We start from the raw sequence: 20,846 nt of genomic DNA on the forward strand, positions 1-20,846 counted from the left end.
TCCAGTTAATTTCTCCTAAGAGTTTACTTCTAAATAAATAATGTTGGTTTTTGTTGCATAACAGGAATAAATCTCGGTCCTTGATTGTTGTTATGTACACGTGTTACTGTTTGTATCCCTATCTGTCGACGCACGTAGATTGCAGCTGATAATGCGTTCTCTGCGTTCACTTGTATTGGCGTTTTTCTTTATCTTACGCGAATATAAACCAAACTAAATATGGACGCCACTAGTTGACAAATTGGCTTGAATTTCTAAAAAATACAAATAAATTCGTACTAGCACATGAATATTTTAAGTTTACTCATAGTCGCCGATTTTGACATCTTGAATCGCAACACTCAATATACTGCATAATTTTAGGAGTACGGTCCTTTGTTAAACAGGAAAGACATAGAACAATTAGGTGTGTCATGGTTCACATTCCTCACCGTAATTCAGTAAAAAGCAGCAGTCTTCCATTTATAGATGACACATCAGCTCCTGTGTGCTCATAAATCACATGCATAATTTCAACAAATTTAATCACTTGGAATCACACGTTCTGTACTCCACCTTTATCACAAACTGTTAGTCCTTTAGTTGTTCCGATCCTCGTTTTCGAATGTATAATGTCTGGAAAGTCTCATGCCTACCCTTTTGAATTCTCTTCTTTCGCTTTCTTTCAACTATCCTAAGTCGGATAACTGTCCGATTCGTAGAACTGTGATTTAGAAACATGGAGAAAATTTTTTATGCGAAGCTGAATGAAAGTTGCTTTGGCGCGTAAACGCACGTGCATACTCACGTCGAATTAACTTGAAACTTCTTTAGTTACTTACAAAAAGTGTAAAACTATAACTTAACATTAATACCCTCTGTAAAATTCTTGTACTTTTTGAAATGTGACCTAGACTCAGTAGCTTGGTGGCGATAGATACCGAAGTGTGAGCTTCATTGTGTTGATCCCCGTTGTGGCAGTACGTCAAATAATACTACCTCTAAATCAAGAACTTAAAGTATTAATTCTGGAGTTTTATTTGAATTAATAACTGTTCAAATCCCCTGAAACTTTCTTATAAGAATTTCATGTCTTCTTTCTTTGATCTAATTTAGTTTTGTTACTGCAATATGAGATCTAACGAACTGCGTGCGGCCATTAAATAAAGATCTGAAACCGCAAATATAAATGTGCATGAGAAGTAGTGTAAACGTTTCCTTGGTAAGAAGGTAAGTTTCATCGTGGTGGGTAAACAGATAAGTTTCTTGTTGTGGAATTGTTTGGAAGTAGAGATCCCAGCGTGATACATCCCGTTCGCAGCTAATGCAATGTAATCGGCTAATCGTATGCGCAAGCGCTCCCCATCGAGCTTCTCTGAGCCACACTAGAAATCTGGCAACATGCTAGGCTCTCCGCTTGTTTACGCCACTGTAGTGGAAGCACGCGCATTAATAATCGGGCATAACTTGAGAGCGACAACACTAAAGCGCATAATGGGAGTATATGCCCCAATTAACTTTTATGAGGTTGTTGTGCAAATGTTAAACATTTCACTGACCAAGGCGTGTTGTTTACTACCATAGGACGATAATTTAAAACGCCTGGCGACCAACTGACTGCGAGTTGGCAGCAGAATAGCAAAACAAAGGATGTTTTGTCGCAATCCAAAGATTGTTGGATATATTGCATTGGGTGATGAAAGTAGTATTGGTGTAAAGTACTGCCGTTGAATTTGGTGTCCGAATTCCAACGAGGTTACACTGTATGTGTAGGTGCCACATTTTGTTAATTAAAGCCCGCAATTAGCTCATTATTGTGTGATCAGAAAATTGTCGCAACACAAATGCTGCTTAAGCCTCTCATTTGCAAATTAAAATACTTAATGAATGATTTTACTAAAAACACTGAATTAATTTAAGGTAGTATTTATGGTAAATTTCAAAATACTATTGAATATACTGAGAAACAATTGTTACTAAACACAAAACATGGTCTGGAGCCGAGCGACCGCTCCGGTCGCAGGTTCGAATCCTGCCTCGGGCATGTATGTGTGTGATGTCCTTAGGTTAGTTAGGTTTAATTAGTTCTAAGTTCTAGGCGACTGATGACCTCAGAAGTTAAGTCGCATAGTGCTCAGAGCCATTTGAACCATTTGAACCACAAAATAGGTTTATAGTCCAAGCAATAAATTTTACAAGTTTCCGAAGTACAGTTAATACACAAAAACTAAGCAACTTATTAGGTTCCATTCACTTTACTTTTCATTTCACTTATCACTGAGGCGCCTTTTAAGCTGTCACACAGCGCTCTTTAGCCATACACGAATTTTTAAAAACTACGATACTACTTTAAAATATTGAATGAGATGGAAAATAGAGTTAAAGTTATGGTTCAAATGGCTCTGAGCACTATGGTACTTAACATCTGAGGTCATCAGTCCCCTAGAACTTAGAACTACTTAAATCTAAATAACCTAACGACGTCACACACATCCATGTCCGAGGCAGTTAAAGTTATATAAAATATGTTCATCAGTGCGGTGGTATTCATGAGTTGATTCCTGTTCATAGCAGTTGCATTTAACCTGCTGCACGTAAGGAGATGGAGGATTTGTGGGAAGCGAGATAGTGCGGAGAATGAGAGCCAGGTGAGGGTTATGTATGAGACTGGGAAACGGATTTGTTATACGTGGTGTGTGTGGAGTGGAAGATGGAAGGTTAGGTAATAGCGCGACACATTGTTATTAGTTTCGTTATTGTAAGAATGCTTGAGACCATGCAAATAACTTGAATGAAATTAACGTTAGTCTATAGCAATGACAGGTCAGCATCTCAGCAAAAAGAATAATTTGCAATACCCTTATTTCTCAAAATATTATTATTACGTAATGTAGACCAGAAGGTATAGGTTGCATAAAAAGCAGTTGGAGTTTCCTAGATCTATGATTCAACATTACACGATTCATGGAATTCGTACAACTTTCCTTCTTGTTCTGTCAACTGAGAGCCACGCACGACTGTGTTGTTGCCACAGTCCGGAGAAGAGAACACGTGTTACGTGAAGGAGCCAGTTGACCTCATTTCTTATCAGTCACACATCATTTCACTGCTAAGAGATGCAGAACAGTCTCTTAACTATCACGTGTTTGTCACTGCGGATCGGTTTTAAACTGGAGACAGGAAAGTGCCTAAACTTTTGAACTTAATCAGAAGCTCGGCTTTATAGTGACGTTTATTATGACGATGTGTGTTGCCTGAATCAAATAGTAAAAGTTTTAATGATGGCTTGTCAATGAGCTGAAACAAGTGATCAAAAAATGAATTTTCGCGATCTTGACCTAGGATTTTTTTATCCATATATGTTAAATTTCCCTTTGTTAGAGACTGTTATGTCGGTGATTCACCATTTGCGGCCCTTATTGTCGCTAGAGTGATTCCCCGTTCGCCTGTGCTTCGCTTACGTACATCCATTTCTACGTCTGAGTCACGTGACCACAGCGCTATCAACCGGCATTGAATATCGTGGTGGACAGCGGTTGTAGTGTTGAGGCTTATGAATTATTCCTTTTTTCTTACAGTAAATAGTACCAAAAATGACACATTTTTCATACAACTTCAACGTGCCGTTGTCTTGAAACCGCATATGTTCGTTGTGTACTAGTTAAGATAAAAAGTTAGTAAATTCGATAGTGTGGCTGCTCGGTCCGGCCAGTGACGTGTAAAGGAAAGTTTGCATCGTATTGATTCACATTTCTCTGCACGTTGACAAAATGCGGTGCACTGTATTCTTCAGTTCACTCAGAAATGCTCCGCAACGTGAAATTCCACGTTACGACTCTACAATTATTCATTGAACCCTCTGCCAGGCACTTAATTGTGAATAGCAGAGTAAGCACGCAGATGTAGATGTAGGAAACATATCACACCCACGTCTACATTCGCGCTCACTTTCTGTGTAATGATGTCGCAGGTGTCACCCGCGGTCGGTTTTCCAGGGTGCCTCTTAGCCGGATCACTGAGTCATTCGTCACTAGGTTGTATTGCACCCATTATCGCCCTGCCTCGCATTTTTTCCTCATTTATTAGCTTATGGACATCATCATTTCTGGACGTAATAATCTGGCTGATGTGCGAATAGGTCCCTTTTATATTGCGAATACACAATTTTTTTTTTTTTTTTTTTTTTTTTGACAGTTTCATGCAGCCGGTCACAAATTTCTGCAGCCTCTTCGTCTCAGAGTAGCGCTTGCAACCTACATCCTCAATTATTTGTTAGATGTATTCCAACCCCTGTCTTCCTCTACAGTTTTTACCCTCTATAGCCCCTGTAGTAACTTTGAAGTTATTCCATGAAGACTTAACAGATGTCCTATCATCCTGTCCCTTATTGTCCCTAGTGTTTTCCAGATATTTTTCCTCGACAAGTGCCCAGAGAACTTTAACATTCTTTACCTTATCAGTCCACCCAATTTTCAACATTCGTCTGTGGCTCGACATTTCAAACGCTTCGATTCTCTTGTGTTCCGGTTTTCCCACAATTCTTGTTTCACTACAATACAGTGCTGTGCTCCAAACGTAGATTCACAGAAATTTCTTCCTCAAATTAAGACGTATGTTTGATAAAAATAGACTTCACATGCCCAGGACTGCCTCCTTTGCCAGCGCTGGCCTGCTTTTGATGTCCTCTTTGTTCCGTCCGCCATGGGTTATTTTGCTGCCCAGGCAGCAGAATACCTTAACTTTATCTTCTTCATGGCCATCAATCCTGATGTCAATTTTCTCGCTGTTCTCAATTCTGCTACTTCTCATTACTTTCGTCATCCTTCCATTTACTCTCAGTCCATATTCTGTACTCATTATACTGTTCAATCCATTCAACACATCACGCCATACTTCTTCACTTTCACTCAGGACAGCAATGTCATCAACGAATCGTAACACTGATATCCTTTCACCTTAAATTTTAAATCCTCTCCTGAACATTTCTTTATTTCCATCATTGCTTTTTCAATGTACGGACTGAACAGTAGAAGTGAAAGACTACATCCCTGTGTTAGACCCTTTTTAATCCGAGCGCTTCGTTCTTGGTCGTCCTTTCTTACTATTCCATCTTGGCTCTTGTATCATACTGTATGTTACCCGTCTTTCCTTTTGTAAACCCTCGTCGCCAGTTTCGTAACGATCTCGTCGCTACTGCTGCGAAAGCCGAGTTGCCACTGTTGTTGCGGTAGGCCGAGTTTGTGAGTTCGTGAAATAGCTTCTCTCACAGTACACAGCTAAGACAATTCCTCCCAGTCACTATTACACAGCTATGCCTCAGGGTCAGGTAACCGAACAGGACAACGAAGGTTCTAAAATACTCCCAACAAATTAGTAACGAAGTCACAAATGAGTTAAAAAGATTCACTTATCTTTGTGACTTGTTGAATAATGAAGTCTGCAACACTGCTTGTGATATAACAAAAAAGGCCCACAACGGCTAAGTGCAAATAAACTTCACAGTTCATAGCAAATGCAATTTACTACTTCTAAGAGTTCACTAAACAACCTTCCCTGTCTGTCAGCCCTGGTCGATGGTATACGTATAGCCAAGTGGGCTAGAGTTGCTCTTCTATATTCCGAGTAGGTTCCTGTCCGTTGTCGTCCGGTCAATGGCGGATTGTACTCGGCCGACAACTGGCCGAGGCGAGGTCTAGTTCTTCATCATCAGCGCCGCCTGTGGCGCTGGTAGAACTCGTGCAAGTGGCGACTCTCTACGGTACTGGCACCAGCTCGCATCTTTGCGTCTGTGGTGCTTTTGCCGTGGCTGTCCCTTATTCGGACGACACAGCGTTTCCCTATAGATTACTTCTGTTTTTTCTCAGAGTTTAGAACATCTTGCTCCATTTGACACAGTCGAGGTGTTTTTCTACGTCGGCAAATTCTATGAACGTGTATTTTCTTTAGTCTTGCTTCCATTATGAACCGTGTAATGGTTCTTTATTTACGTGACCATTACGGCGCTCCAACCCCAGTAATATCGTACTACTTTTCTGCCAAGCAACAGACATATTCTGTGACAATATTCACATTTGGTTTTATTAATGTATAGGTACTCCGATGTATCGATATATTACAGTGATATGGTTCTTGTGTGTATTCATTTCTGTGAGACTGTCATAATCTTTGACTTACTTGTAACCGTTTTGGCGCGAATGCGCACAGAGCAGTCTTTGTTTCAATTTGCAGAAGTTAAGTTGTTGTTTCGTTTTGTAAAAGAACAGTCAAGTCTTGTGTTTGGTTAAAGTGGAAATTAAATATATGAAGAATGATACAAAACTGTTTTCTTAAAGATGTGACAATTAAGAAGAAGTATATGAGAATTTACAAGAAGTTTAATAAAAATGTGGATCGTGAACACCAAGTCAAAAATTATTTCTACCATACCATTGTTCTGATCTGGGATTGTTTGATCATTAAGAATTTCCTGAAAAACACATTTGTTAGGTGTTCAAATATTGCTAAAATACAGATCTGGACCTTCTAGTAGTCAAAGTGGAATCACCCTAGAATCAACAAGATGAGCCATAACAACTTCGACGAAATCTACGTGGGAATCCATTCAAGATAAGTGCCAAAATTAATGACTTTTTTACAGTGACGTCATTATTTCCATTCTGACGATACCATCGACAGTCAATAACTTTGTTGTTTCCCGACAAAGCGAACATATGCTGCGTGAGCAACATTATTAATCTGATTTCTAACCTACTTTGGCCCTCTGGTGCCTATACCTTTCCTAAAGCGAAAATGATCGTCATCTAACACATTCCCATTTTTTTTCAGTTCTGCTGTATGTTATTCTTGTCAACAACTCGGATGACCCGTTAAGCTGATGCGCGATGATTATTCCCGCACTTGTCGTGGTTGCATTAGCGGATGACTGACCGGCCACCCTCTGTCTGCTTGTGTTTTTGCAGGCGTGCGATGAGCACGACACAGTGAGGGAGGCGCGCCGGCCGGCGTGGCATGTGAGGGCATGGGCTGCACGCCCAGCTCGCTGCAGCAGCGCTACCATGGGGCCGACGCCATGGACGTGAAGGCGGCCAACACCTCTCCCAGCGCAGGTCAGTCGCTCGCAGCCGCAGCCCGCCGCCACCACCCTTCGCAAAACTCACCTGGTTTATTGAAGTTTGTGCTCGTGATTTCCTGTCTTTGTTAAGTACCATAAAATGTATGGTAGTCAGGCCTATCACAGTTGATATGCAGCACTAATTAACGCATAATTAATGGAAATGGAACTCCAACGCCATATTTCTAAGTGTTTATTACTCAGACTACTATTTTAAACGCTACATTTGCGTCATCTTCAGGTCCTACTATTAATCAAACAAGTACGGGATGACACACTGGAGACGGACGGTTTTTAATGAAATAATACTCAGCCAACTTTAAAATTATTGCGTTTACACAAAATCAAAGCTCATTATTTGCCATTTTAGTTAACAAAGTTATTTGTGAAAAATAATGTCGTCAAGGCGATGTCCATCATTTCGAATGCAGGACTCAAGTCTCTTCTCAAAATCCTCCATCACACAGACTGCAGGGATGGCAGCAATTTCTTGAATGATTGGATTCTTAAACTAGTCCAAATTTCGTGGTTTGTGGTTATAGCCACAGTTCTTAAGGTACCCCCACAGAAAACTGTTACTTTGTCTGAGTGTAGAGGACGCTGGTGGATAAGGTGTGGATGCTCTGGAGCCCAGTGACGTAGGTTTTGCTTATTCACGGTCCCGTTTAAATGAAAATGAGCTTAATGGCTCATCAATAAAATTTCATTTTCATTCGACCCCAAAATCACTTGCATTCTGTAAGCGAAGTCTTCTCGTACAGCAAAATCAGTTTCCTTAAGTTGTTCGACAGTGAGCATTTTGTAGGGATGGAATTTTAACTCTTTATGCAAAATAAAGAGATACGTTTGAAGTTCTCTAACGCTATAGATACAGCAATAAGGTTGGTTGGTTTTGGGGAAGGAGACCAAACAGCGAGGTCATCGGTCTCATCAGATTAGGGAAAGACGGGGAAGGAAGTCGGCCGTGCCATTTGAAAGGAACCATCCCGGCATTTGCCTGGAGCGATTTGGGGAAATCACGGAAAACCTAAATCAGGATGGCCGGACGCGGGATTGAACCGTCGTCCTCCCGAATGCGAGTCCAGTGTCTAACCACTGCGCCACCTCGCTCGGTATATACAGCAATAAGGAATAGCGCAGTAGGCAGTACAGTTGAAGAGGAATGGACATCTCAAAAAAGGGCCATCACAGAAGTTGGGAAGGAAAGCATAGGTACAAAGAAGGTAGCTGCGAAGAAACCATGGGTAACAGAAGAAATACTTCAGTTGATTGATGAAAGGAGGAAGTACAAACATGTTCCGAGAAAATCAGGAATACAGAAGTACAAGTCGCTGAGGAATGAAATAAATAGGAAGTGCAGGGAAGCTAAGACGAAATGGCTGCAGGGAAAATGTGAAGATATCGAAAAAGATATGACTGTCGGAAGGACAGACTCAGCATACAGGAAAGTCAAAACAACCTTTGGTGACATTAAAAGCAACGGGGGTAACATTAAGAGTGCAACGGGAATTCCACTGTTAAATGCAGAGGAGAGAGCAGATAGTTGGAAAGAATACGTTGAAAGCCTCTATGAGGGTGAAGATTTGTCTGATGTGATAGAAGAAGAAACAGGAGTCGATTTAGAAGAGATAGGAGATTCAGTATTAGAAATGGAATTCAAAAAAGCTTTGGAGGACTTACGGTAAAATAAGGCAGAAGGGATAGATAACATTCCATCAGAATTTCTAAAATCATTGGGGGAAGTGGCAACAAAACGACTATTCACGTTGGTGTGTAGAATATATGAGTCTGGCGATATACCATCTGACTTTCGGAAAAGCATCATCCACGCAATTCCGAAGACGGCAAGAGCTGACAAGTGCGAGAATTATCGCACAATCAGCTTAACAGCTCATGCATCGAAGCTGCTTACAAGAATAATATATAGAAGAATGGAAAAGAAATTTGAGAATGCGCTAGGTGACGATCAGTTTGGCTTTAGGAAAAGTAAAGGGACGAGAGAGGCAATTCTGACGTTACGGCTAATAATGGAAGCAAGGCTAAAGAAAAATCAAGACACTTTCATAGGATTTGTCGACCTGGAAAAAGCGTTCGACAATATAAAATGGTGCAAGCTGTTCGAGATTCTGAAAAAAGTAGGGGTAAGCTATAGGGAGAGACGGGTCATATACAACATGTACAACAACCAAGAGGGAATAGTAAGAGTGGACGATCAAGAACGAAGTGCTCGTATTAAGAAGGGTGTAAGACAAGGCTGTAGCTTTTCGCCCCTACTCTTCAATCTGTACATCGAGGAAGCAATGATGGAAATAAAAGAAAGGTTCAGGAGTGGAATTAAAATACAAGGTGAAAGGATATCAATGATACGATTCGCTGATGACATTGCTATCCTGAGTGAAAGTGAAGAAGAATTAAATGATCTGTTGAACGGAATGAACAGTCTAATGAGTCCACAGAATGGTTTGAGAGTAAATCGGAGAAAGACGATGGTAATGAGAAGTAGTAGAAATGAGAACAGCGAGAAACTTAACATCAGGATTGATGGTCACGAAGTCAATGAAGTTAAGGAATTCTGCTTCCTAGGCAGTAAAATAACCAATGACGGACGGAGCAAGGAGGACATCAAAAGCAGACTCGCTATGGCAGAAAGGCATTTCTGGCCAAGAGAAGTCTACTAATATCAAATACCGGCCTTAATTTGAGGAAGAAATTTCTGAGGATGTACGTCTGGAGTACAGCATTGTATGGCATGGACTGTGGGAAAACCGGAACAGAAGAGAATCGAAGCATTTGAGATGTGGTGCTATAGACGAATGTTGAAAATTAGGTGGACTGATAAGGTACGGAATGAGGAGGTTCTATGCAGAATCGGAGAGGAAAGAAATATGTGGAAAACACTGATAAGGAGAAGGGACAGGATGATAGGACATCTGCTAAGACATGAGGGAATGACTTCCATGGTACTAGAGGGAGCTGTAGAGGGAAAAAACTGTAGAGGAAGACAGAGATTGGAATACATCAAGCAAAGAATTGAGGACGTAGGTTGCAAGTGCTACTCTGAGATGAAGAGGTTAGCACAGGAAAGGAATTCGTGGCGGGCCGCATCAAACCAGTCAGTAGACTGAAGACCAAAAAAAAAAAAAAAAAAAAAAAAAAAAAAAAAAAAAAAAAAAAAAAAAAAAAAATGCAAAATTCATCTAACCCATCCACGATTGATTCGGAACTCACTAGCATGACGTCTACCTGACCGTCTTGGGCTTTTGACTGCAGCTTGCCTTACCCTTTCAACATTTTCTGGTGTCATTACTCTGCGTCTAGGGCCAGAATGCTTCTTATCCAGTATGTTTCCAGCTGATCCGAACTTTTCCACCCATCTGAGGATTGTGTTACGGCTCGGAACAGCTCCATGTCGACATTAAACCGCACACGAAAGAATTGCTGCGTAGCAATAATAGACTCCCCATTTTTCACGAAACTGTCATAGACAAACACTCGACGTTGCAAGTCCCACTGCCCCATAGTGACTGAGTAAATGAAATGGCGTCTTGTGTGGATCAGAACTATTCCCACCACGACCACCTCCCACCACCGCGCCCTCAGTACTACGCAGTTCAAAACTGTCCGTCTCCCGTGTGTCACCCTGTACTTCCAGTCATCGGCCCTTGTATCATAGGACCCATTCTTTAACTCGGGGGACCGGTGTTCATCAGGAGTGTATACGATGAACGCCTGGATACCGAATGGATCGTACTATACTCGAGCCAATGAATGGCAGTACCTATTTGGTTAATAGTAGGACTTGAAGATGACTCAAATCTAGCATTGAAACTAGTTGTCAGAGTAATAAATACTTTGGAAATACGACTGTGGTGCTCCATCTCCATTATTTATATTGTCAGCCACTATTACACGCCCACAAGAAGGATGAACTTTCACAAAATTAACACGTAGTTCGACCCCGTTGCACACGTTTTTATTAACTATCAGGATTAGGCTACTGGAACATGATAACTGAAAGTTACATTATATTCATTGTGGATACAGTTGTGATTGAAATTGAATGTTAATGTAAGAATGATATGTAACCATTCGGTTTTTTAAATTCCATACTATATAGTGGGCCAGTTATTTATGTAATAAATTTCTATCTGTAACCTACGTTCAACGATTAGGTGTTGTAGTCACCTGTTACGCTTTCTATCATCCATCCATCCATCCATCTCTAACAAGATCTACCTAGCCGGTTGATAATTCATTCACTCTGTTTTCTGTTATTCTGTCAACATGATCCTCCCATGTCATTCTCTGCTCTTCTAACTTCTCATTAACTGAAGATATTTTTAAATCAGATTTTATTGTTTCATTCCTTATTTTATCAATTTTATTACAGTCTCTTACAAATCCCATGAACTTCCTCCATGCTGCTTGTGTAGGTAATTTTTCCTTTTTTGTTACTGTCCATGACTCGGAACCATACACAAGAGAATTACAAGTATACTGCCACCTTATGAACACACCTCCTACAGCTTTCAATGTTCACCTTCGCCCATTAGCGATCCTTCTAAATACTCAAAATATTTAAATGCATCTCATGTCAGATATCGCGATGTGGCAGAGTGCATCATCTAGCATCCTCATACTTTATATTTACGTTCAGTGTTCGTTTACTGTGTTTACTGTCTCTCTCTCTCTCTCTCTCTCTCTCTCTCTCTCTCTCTCTGTGTGTGTGTGTGTGTGTGTGTGTGTGTGTGTGTGTGTGTGTGTGTGCGTGTGTGTGTGTGTGTGTGTGTGTGTGTGTGTGTGTGTGTATTTGTTTTTGTAAGCTGACTAAAATGTACGTTATCGAAATGAAGTTGTCATGTCATCTTAAACTGCGGGAAATCGCAGCCAAATTTCCACATTTTGAATGAAATGATCTGCACTGGCTGTAAAATACTTTTACTAGAAGTCACTGCTCGTTTAGCGTCAGTTGAAGAAGCATGCTCCTGTGATAGAGACCCTGCTTAACAACTCACAATGGACATTCAACTGCCTTATAGCCACTCCCCACAATTCACCTCAAGTTATAAACCTACAGCGCGCTAAAACACGAAGAGGAAGGCATACAACCGTGCCACAAACAGGAGGATGGTTGAGCGAAAGCAGGCAAGTTAATACTGACCGCTCTCTTTACCAACATATTCCACACAGCAGAGCGGTCAGTACTACCTTGCCTCCTTTCGCTCAACCATCCTCCTGCTTGTGGCACGGTTGTATGCCTTGCTCTTCGTTTTAGCTATGGACTACCGCTTTTAGCGCGCTGTATGTTTATAGCTTGACGTGAATTGTGGGGAGTGGCTCTAAGACAGTTGAATGTCCATAGTGAGTTGTTAAATAGGGTCTCTATCACCTGAGAATGCGTTTCCAATTGACGTGAAACCGGGCGTGACTTTGAATTAAAGTATTTTACAATCTGTGACGATCATTTCATCCAAAATGTGGAAGATAGTTATGGTTACCAAGATGGAATGCAAATACCCTAAACCATAAAGATGGTTTCGTGCAAATTTCGTTAACTTATTCCTAAATTTTTGTTATTTTCGCCAGTACCACAACCATAGAGAACAGCTGCTCATGATTCAATAAATAATGTTCCTGTGACACCTTCATCTAATAAGGAGCGTGCATTGGCTCGAAAACTAGTTAATAGTACGATAAATCGTAATAAATTCAAAAAGTTGCATATCATATCTACTAAGCCGCCAACTCTAAGTTATTTTCACTGTTAGTCTTTTTTTTCATAACTCAACGATTGAAATCCCTGTACTGAAACCAATCATACGTGGTAATTTATCGTTGTTTAGTTTCACTCTCATAAGGGCACTGAGAGAACAGAAACCATCACATGCTAAAATGTTAGAAACAGACGGATATAATTAATTGCCACGTTCAAAATAATTGAACTCTTAATTAAATTTCTGCAGCTCCACATATGACTAGTGATCCCGTGCACAGTTATAAATATTTCTGGTTAAAACTTTCTTTTTAATTTGAAGCTGATTAACCTCAACTTAATTAAAATAAACTTTACTGGAAACAAATTAATCTGGGTGTAAACTGTCTTTCCAACAAACATTTCAAACGTAGTATCCTCAGCAAATATATCTGGCGCAACGAGTTCCGCTATAGTGATTTATCTCCCGTTTTGCTAAGAAACACCATTCAATATGGTGCTGCAACTCCTTTGTTTGAACTGATGTATTAATGTGTCCACTATTCAATATTTGGGATTCAAGTTCGTACCAGTGAGACGTATGGAATGCAACCTGTGTTTTGTTGGTAAAATATTATTGGTTCAAATGGCTCTGAGCACTATGAGACTTCACTGCTGTGGTTATCAGTCCCATAGAACTTAGAACTACTTAAACCTAACTAACCTAAGGACATCACACACATCCGTGCCCCAGGCAGGATTCGAACCTGCGACCGTAGCGGTCGCGCGGTTCCAGACTGTAGCGCCTAGAAGCGCTCGGTCACTCCGGCCAGCATAATATTGTTGACTACACTTTACTATGAAGAACTTATTTCTGTTGTTAAAACTTTATTGTTAATATTTTTCCATTTCTGTTCTTCGATTTCTTCATCTGAAGTGTTTGAAGGAAGATATCAGGGAAATATCAGGGAAATATATTCTTTATTTTTATGTCTTCTTTGAATTTAACAAAATAATCTCTGATATTTTCAGAAAATACCTCACAGCTCATTATTCACCGCCAAGAATTACTAATAAGAATTTTCTAATTATACAACCAGTTTTGGTCCACAGACCACAATCAGGTATCATAAATAAAATTTAAAACGTTTTACAAGGCGATATAAATTCAAAGGCGTCAAAAAAATATAAAATCAATGATTTGTCGTTGTTGTGAAATAGTAATATAAATTATATCGTTAGCATTAAAAATGTACCAAATTCTGCTCTCCTTCATGTTGTACTGTCAGCTTACAACGTTATGATAGGAATCATTCTACATACTGCCGACAGAACAATGGGTAATATGTACTCTCTCTTCTCTTAACGTTCTAAGCTGACAATATAACATGAAGGAGAGCAATACCAGATACATTTTTACCGCTGACAATGTAATTTACACACAGGAAAAAAAGTTTTGCATGATCTCGGTTCCGAGAGTTCTGGAACCTGTACAGAAGATTAGAACAGAGATCAACATAAACATCATTTCCGCTCTTTTTATTGCTCATGAAAAACACACATTGCATGTTGTACCACCATACAGCGAGACCTTCAGAGGTGGTGGTCCATATTGCTGGACACACCGATTCGGTAACTCTAATACCCAGTAGCACGTTCTCTTGCATTCATGCATGTCTGTATTCGTCGTGGCATACTGTCCACAAGTTCATCAAGGCACTGTTGGTCCAGCTTGTCTCACTCCTCACAGGCGATTCGGGGTAGATTCCTCAGAGTGGTTGGTGTGTCACGTCGTCCGTAAACAGCCCTTTTCAACCTATCCTAGGCATGTTCGATAGGGTTCATGTCTAGAAAACATGCTGGCCACTCTAGTCGAGCGATGTCGTTGTCCTGAAGGAAGTCATTCACTAGATGTGCACGATGGGGGTGCGAATTGTCGTCCATGAAGACGAGTCCTCGCCAATATGCTGCCGATATGGTTGCACTATCGGTAGGAGGATGGCATTCACGTATCGCACAGCCGTTAGGCGCCTTCCATGACCACCAGCGGAGTACGTCGATCCCACATAATGCCACCCCAAAACAGCAGGGAACCTCCACCTTGCTGCACTCGCTGTACAGTGTGTCAAAGGCGTTCAGCCTCACTGGGTTGCCTCCAAACACGTCTCCGACGATTGTCTGGCTGAAGGCATATGCGACGCTCATCGGTGAAGAAAACGTGGTGTCAATCCTGAGCGGCCCATTCGGCATGCTGTTAGGCCCATCTGTACTGCGCTGCATGGTGTCGTTGTTGCAAAGATGGACCTCGCCATTGGTGTCGGGAGTAAAGTTGCGCATCATGCAGCCTATTGAATACAGTCTGAGACGTAACAAGACGTCCTGTGGCTGCACGAAAAAAATTATGCAACATGGTGGCGTTGGCGTCAGGGTTCAAATGGTTCAAATGGCTCTGAGCACTATGGGACTTAACAGCTGAGGTCATCAGTCCCCTGGAACTTAGAACTACTTAAACCTAACTAAGGACATCACACACACCCATGCCCGAGACAGGATTCGAACCTGCGACCGTAGCGGTCGCGCGGTTCCAGACTGAAGCGCCTAGAACCGCTCGGCCACTCCGGCCGGCCCCGTCAGGGTTCCTCCGAGCCATAATCCGTAGGTGACGGTTATCCACTGCAGTAGTAGCCCTTGGGCGGCCTGAACGAGGCATGTCATCGACAGTTCCTGTCTCTCCGTGTCTCTCCATGTCAAAACAGCATCGCTTTGGTTCACTTTGAGACGCCTGGACCATTCTCTTGTTGAGAGCCCTTCCTGGCAGAAAGTAACGATGCTGACGCGATCGGACAGCGTTATTGACCGTCTAGGCGTGGGTGAACTACAGGCAACACGACCCGTATACATCCTTCATGGTGGAATGACTGGAACTGATCGGCTGTCGGACCCCATCCGTCTAATAGGCGCTGCTCATGCATGATTGTTTACATCTTTGGGCGGGTTTAGCGATATCTCTGAACAGTCAAAGGGTCTGTGTATGTGATCCAATATCCACAGCCAACGTCTGTCTTCAGGAACCGGAGTGATGCAAAGCTTTTTTTTTTTTTTTTTGATAAGTATATGTTATTATTTGTCAACAATGAAGGATCATGGATTTTATATTTTTCCACGCCTTTGACTTTTTGTCGCTTTGCATGCTGTTGTAAATATCTTATGATAACTGACGATGTCTTTGGGTGCAGACCGAAAGTGGTTTTATAATAAATCAATTTTTATCACTATCTCTTGGCGGCGAATCACGGCGTTGTAAAACTTGTGATATGTTTTAATTTAAAGTTTACTGGCACAAAGTTTCCAGAATGCTCTAGACTCAATGGTTTGGTTGTTCTAAATAACAAGGGGCTAACACTCTCAAGGTATTTCTGGAGTGTAACGTATGTGGGCCCTTGCAATACACATCATGTCAGCGAGTATAATGAAAGAACTTTGTCACTGTCTCACTATTCATAGGATGGTAATTTTAGTTAAGTAATCGATACCTTGTACACAACGTGTTGAGCGAAGTCTTAATAAATTCCATTCAGCTGAAGAACATCCTCATTAACCAGTATGCCAACTTCAAAATTTATCTTCTGCTTAGGTCCTCTTGCCAAACAGGAACACTGTTTTCTGTTCTCTTCTTGCTGCCCTTTCCCGGTCTGTCTTGATGAAGTTACCACAAAACAAGGTTATTTCTTTGGAACAAATTACCGACGGCTGACGAGTTAAGCAAAGCAATCAAGCCGAGGGCAGCCGGCCTGTTCCCAGAGGGACAGTTCAAAGATCCACGCGGCTTTTAGGACGGCCTCAGCAGAAGGGAAGAATTATTTGTGACGGTGAAATGTGCTGAACTTTATCCTATACTTATTTCGTATTACTTTCCATCAAAAATTTATTATTATAAGAAGCACTACTCAGATTTGTTTCTTAATTTATTCATGACTGATTTCCTTTATTACTTTCACTATACTATCACGCTTTCTTCATTATCAGAAAATTAAACTTCGTTTTCCTTGTAGGTTACATTGGTATATATTCTTAACTGGATATTTACTGCCCAGAGTTTTTTGTATAACTACTTTATATGTAACCTAAGTCTATCTTTACGATACGAGGTTCCATAAAGAAATGCGCGAAATCTTTCTATTTCACAGGTTACATCCGTTCACAACTGTTGTGGTAGTAGCGTAGTTGTAGCTAAGTTATTTTGATATAATCTGAAGAAGCAACATATTATCACCACTGCCCTCCTGAAAACTGGTATTGCGGGCACTCCACACAGGAAGAAGTGTGTTAGTCGAGCAAACACGAATATTGCTACGTTGTAAGTGAATGGAAGGACTTGGTTGAGGAGAACGTGCTACTTTTCCTCAAAACAGATTACACTTTTATTTTATAGAGAAAATTCTCCATTACAAGAAAACAACAATATTCAAACTCTCACGTAATCAATTTAATCTTCCTACTACCTGCCCTTTTCGTTTTACTGAGAACCAATGGAGGTCATAAAAATCTCAAGTAATTTACACAGGATATAATGGAAATATTTTAATGTAATAACGTAAAAACATGCTGTTGTGTACCGAAACAATATCCGTACCCTTGTGTGGCGCAATCAGGACGATAATAACATTGCAGAATTTAACCTGCTTTGTTATTAACCTTTATTACGGAGATGAGAACGAGAAAGTCTCCTTGGTTGTTCTTTTTTCGGGGGGGGGGGGGGCGGGTTAGGTTACAGGCGATAGTTAACTTTCGTGAAGTTGGCAGGAACTCTTTGCTGAAGTAGCAAGTTTTTACTCTTTCCTTAACAAATTTAATAGTGTATCAAAAACAGTTATTTAATGAAGTGTCAGACCAAAGCCCCTTACCAGAATGTCAGATGCTTTCAGTAATTACTACAATGGATCTCTGTTAGCAGATCGAGTGAAACTCAAGCACTCGTCTCTAACTACCGGCCACTTGGCCTACCTAATGAGTCATCAATGGTGTGAACTATGTTAGTGGTTCTCACAGGCCACTTTGCCTACCGTGCAAGAGATAAGTGCCAAGTAATAATTTCCTCCTGCTGTTAGCTGAAATTTCACTATTCTGACCCTTTCAGACAGGAACAGGCAGTCTCTATTTAGCAATATTGCAATGAATATTATACGTCCACCAGAGACTATCACCCTTTTCTCGCAGTTGAAGTTTTTACTGCTCCAGCGGGTGCTGCTGCGGAGCGTCACTGCCCTCTGAATGTTGTGCAATGAAATGAATGAAATTTCGTGTGGCTAGGGCCTCCCGTCGGGTAGACATGTGATGGCCTCAATATTTGATTACTCGGGTTTCTTCCAAAATGGGCTTTGAAAAGTTTCCTATTATTACGCTGACACCAACCCTCTGCGCCATTGGAGAGGCATCAGGTGTACTACTTGCTGGCGTGTTTGACCTGTCCTGAGGAAGCAAAGTCGATGGTGTTGAGCTGCAGTCTTGCATGTCAGTTTGTACGCACAGCGACATCGTATGTCAAATTTTATTTAATGTATTGCATGAAATGTATTTTCCAATTTTTTCATCTAATATTTTATTAATGGAGCGTATTATAATGATAATAATTCACATTTGTTTGGTATCGATATGATAATAGTGTTTCCTTTCTCTCCTGTAAAACTGAATTTCTTGACATACGAGGTTGCTGTTCAACACCATTAATGGAATCCAGCTGCTTTGGAAGGAATTATCCGCCCCCGATATCCTGTTTGGCTTCCTCTGTCATGCACACGGGCCACCTTACATACGAAACCCAGCTCAATATCTCGTTATGATTTGACATGTAATAAATTTTATTAAACTTTTATAAGGTCACGACAATATATTACAGCTGTTCAACGGAACTGTCATTCTATTTTCATAAATGTTGCATTCACAAAAGCAAAAGAAATTTAAGTTGGTGTCATACTGAGGCCAGTGGTACTATGTGCAAAAACCATGAATAAATGTTAATATGCTGCAGGTATAAAAATGAACAAAACGTTATTGTATGCAAGTGACTCAGAGCGAGAAAGTCATCTGTCTTGAAAATGATAGGTTTGAAAACAAGGGAGATATATATTGCGAAAGCCATATTGACCACAGTGGAACTAGATTAAGACAACATATAAATTTAAACATTTAAAATGATATATCTCCATAACTTGCTCAGCAATTACAAAATGCAACTACAGTACCTTATGATAAGGCACTGTAGTGAAATAATACCCGTAAAACCACTAATTTATATATCTCCCATTATCCATGCATGGAAAGTACTACTGCGACGTTAATGATATTAAGACTCAATAAAATAAATTCAACATATTTCTTTTACATAGCAACAACCATCCACACCTATCGACATGGTTAATGAAAATTATACATTAGCAAGACTTCTCCCATATCTGAGCTCCGATTAAAGACAACAATTTAACTTAAGGCAGCCACTTGCCTTAGGCCAACCACACTAACGGTTTTCTGAATCACGATCACACGATTTCCAGGCTTTCCGGATAATGATCAGAACCACCAAGCAACTCTACGCATGCAACTAGATATGATGTACTGCAAACTATGGATGAAAGGCAACAGTCAGATTCCATATTTCTAGAGTTCCGGAAAGGTGTATCATTGTAGGCTGGTAACGAAGGTACATGGGTTCACAGATATGTGAATGGCTGGTAGACTTTTTAAGTTACAAAACCCAGTACGTTGTCCACGACAGCGAGTGTTCATCACAGACAAGGGTATCGTCAGGAATGCCCCAGTAAAGCGTGGTAGGGCCGCTGTTGTCCTTTGTATACGTAAATGATTTGGCAGGCAGGGTAGGCAGCAATCGGTGGTTGTTTGCTGATGATGCTCTGGTGTCCGGTAAGGTGTCGAAGTTGAGTGACTGTAGGGGGATACAAGCTGACGTAGACAAAATTTCTAGTTTTGTGATGAATGGTAGCTAGCTCTAAATGTAGAAAAGTGCAAGTTAATATTCGGATACAGCATTGGTAGCCTCCCGCTAAACACAGTTACATCGTTTAAATATCTGGGCGTAACGTTGCGAAGCGATACGAAATGGAATGAATATGCGAGGACTGTGGTAGGGAACGTGAGTGGTCGATTTCGGTTTATTGAGAGAGTTTTATCACGGCGTGGTTCGTCTGTAAAGGGACCGCATATAGGACGCTCGTGTGACCTATTCTTGAAGGCTGCTCGTGTTTTTGGGATCCATACCAGGCCAGATTAAAAGAACACATCGAATCAATTCAGTGGCGGGCTGCTAGATTTGTTACTAGTAGATTTAAACAACACCTAAGTGTTACGACTATGCCTCGGGAACTCAAATTGGAATCGCTGGACGGATGGCGACGTTCTTTCCGGGGAACACTGTTGAGAAAATTTAGAGAACCAGCATTTGAAACTGACTGCAGAACGATTCTACTGCCAACATATATTGCGAGTAAGGACCACGAAGTTACGAGACATTAGGACTCATATGGAGGCATACAGATATTCGTTTTTTCCTCGCGCTATTTGTGAGTGGAACAGGAAAGAAAATGACTAGTAGAGGTATAGTGTACCCTCCGCCACGCTCCATACGGTGGCTCGCAGAGTACCTATGTAGATGTAGCTGTAGGCACACCAGGGATCAAAACCCCAAGGAGGCGACCAGTAGCACATTAAATCGCTCGATGGTAGTCGCCGCTTGCTTGATACACTTTTCTAAACATGCACCATGAACGCTGCCCAGTGGGAAAATTATTGTGCTGTGGAAGACATACACCTGCGTTTCCTTGAGGCGTGTGTTAGTAATCGAGAGCACCACGAGAGCTGTTGACTAAGTGAACATTTTTGCGGATCTCCTGCATCCTTTCATGTTTGATATCTTCGACAACGACAGTGGCATTGTTCGGCGTGGTAACAGACCGTGTCACAAAGCCAGGGTTGTGTTACTCTGGTTGATGGGGGGGCGGGGGGGGGGGGTAGTGAAAATAAGTTGATGCATTGGTTTCAATATCAATATCG

At 41.1% G+C, this 20,846-nt stretch overlaps 1 protein-coding gene across 2 annotated transcripts in view; it reads left to right on the plus strand.

The window, feature by feature from the left end:
* The window catches only part of LOC124798448 (high affinity cAMP-specific and IBMX-insensitive 3',5'-cyclic phosphodiesterase 8A), a 1,735,971-nt gene that overhangs the window by 594,538 nt on the left and 1,120,587 nt on the right, over positions 1-20,846 (plus strand). For both annotated transcript variants that reach the window (XM_047261866.1, XM_047261867.1), the window contains exon 3: positions 6,939-7,085. In XM_047261866.1, the coding sequence (XP_047117822.1) occupies positions 6,998-7,085 (88 nt within the window). In that variant the 5' untranslated portion in view covers positions 6,939-6,997. The remainder of the gene's footprint in view (positions 1-6,938; positions 7,086-20,846) is intronic.

Source organism: Schistocerca piceifrons, chromosome 5 (assembly GCF_021461385.2).
Source record: "Schistocerca piceifrons isolate TAMUIC-IGC-003096 chromosome 5, iqSchPice1.1, whole genome shotgun sequence".
NCBI lineage: Eukaryota > Metazoa > Arthropoda > Insecta > Orthoptera > Acrididae > Schistocerca > Schistocerca piceifrons.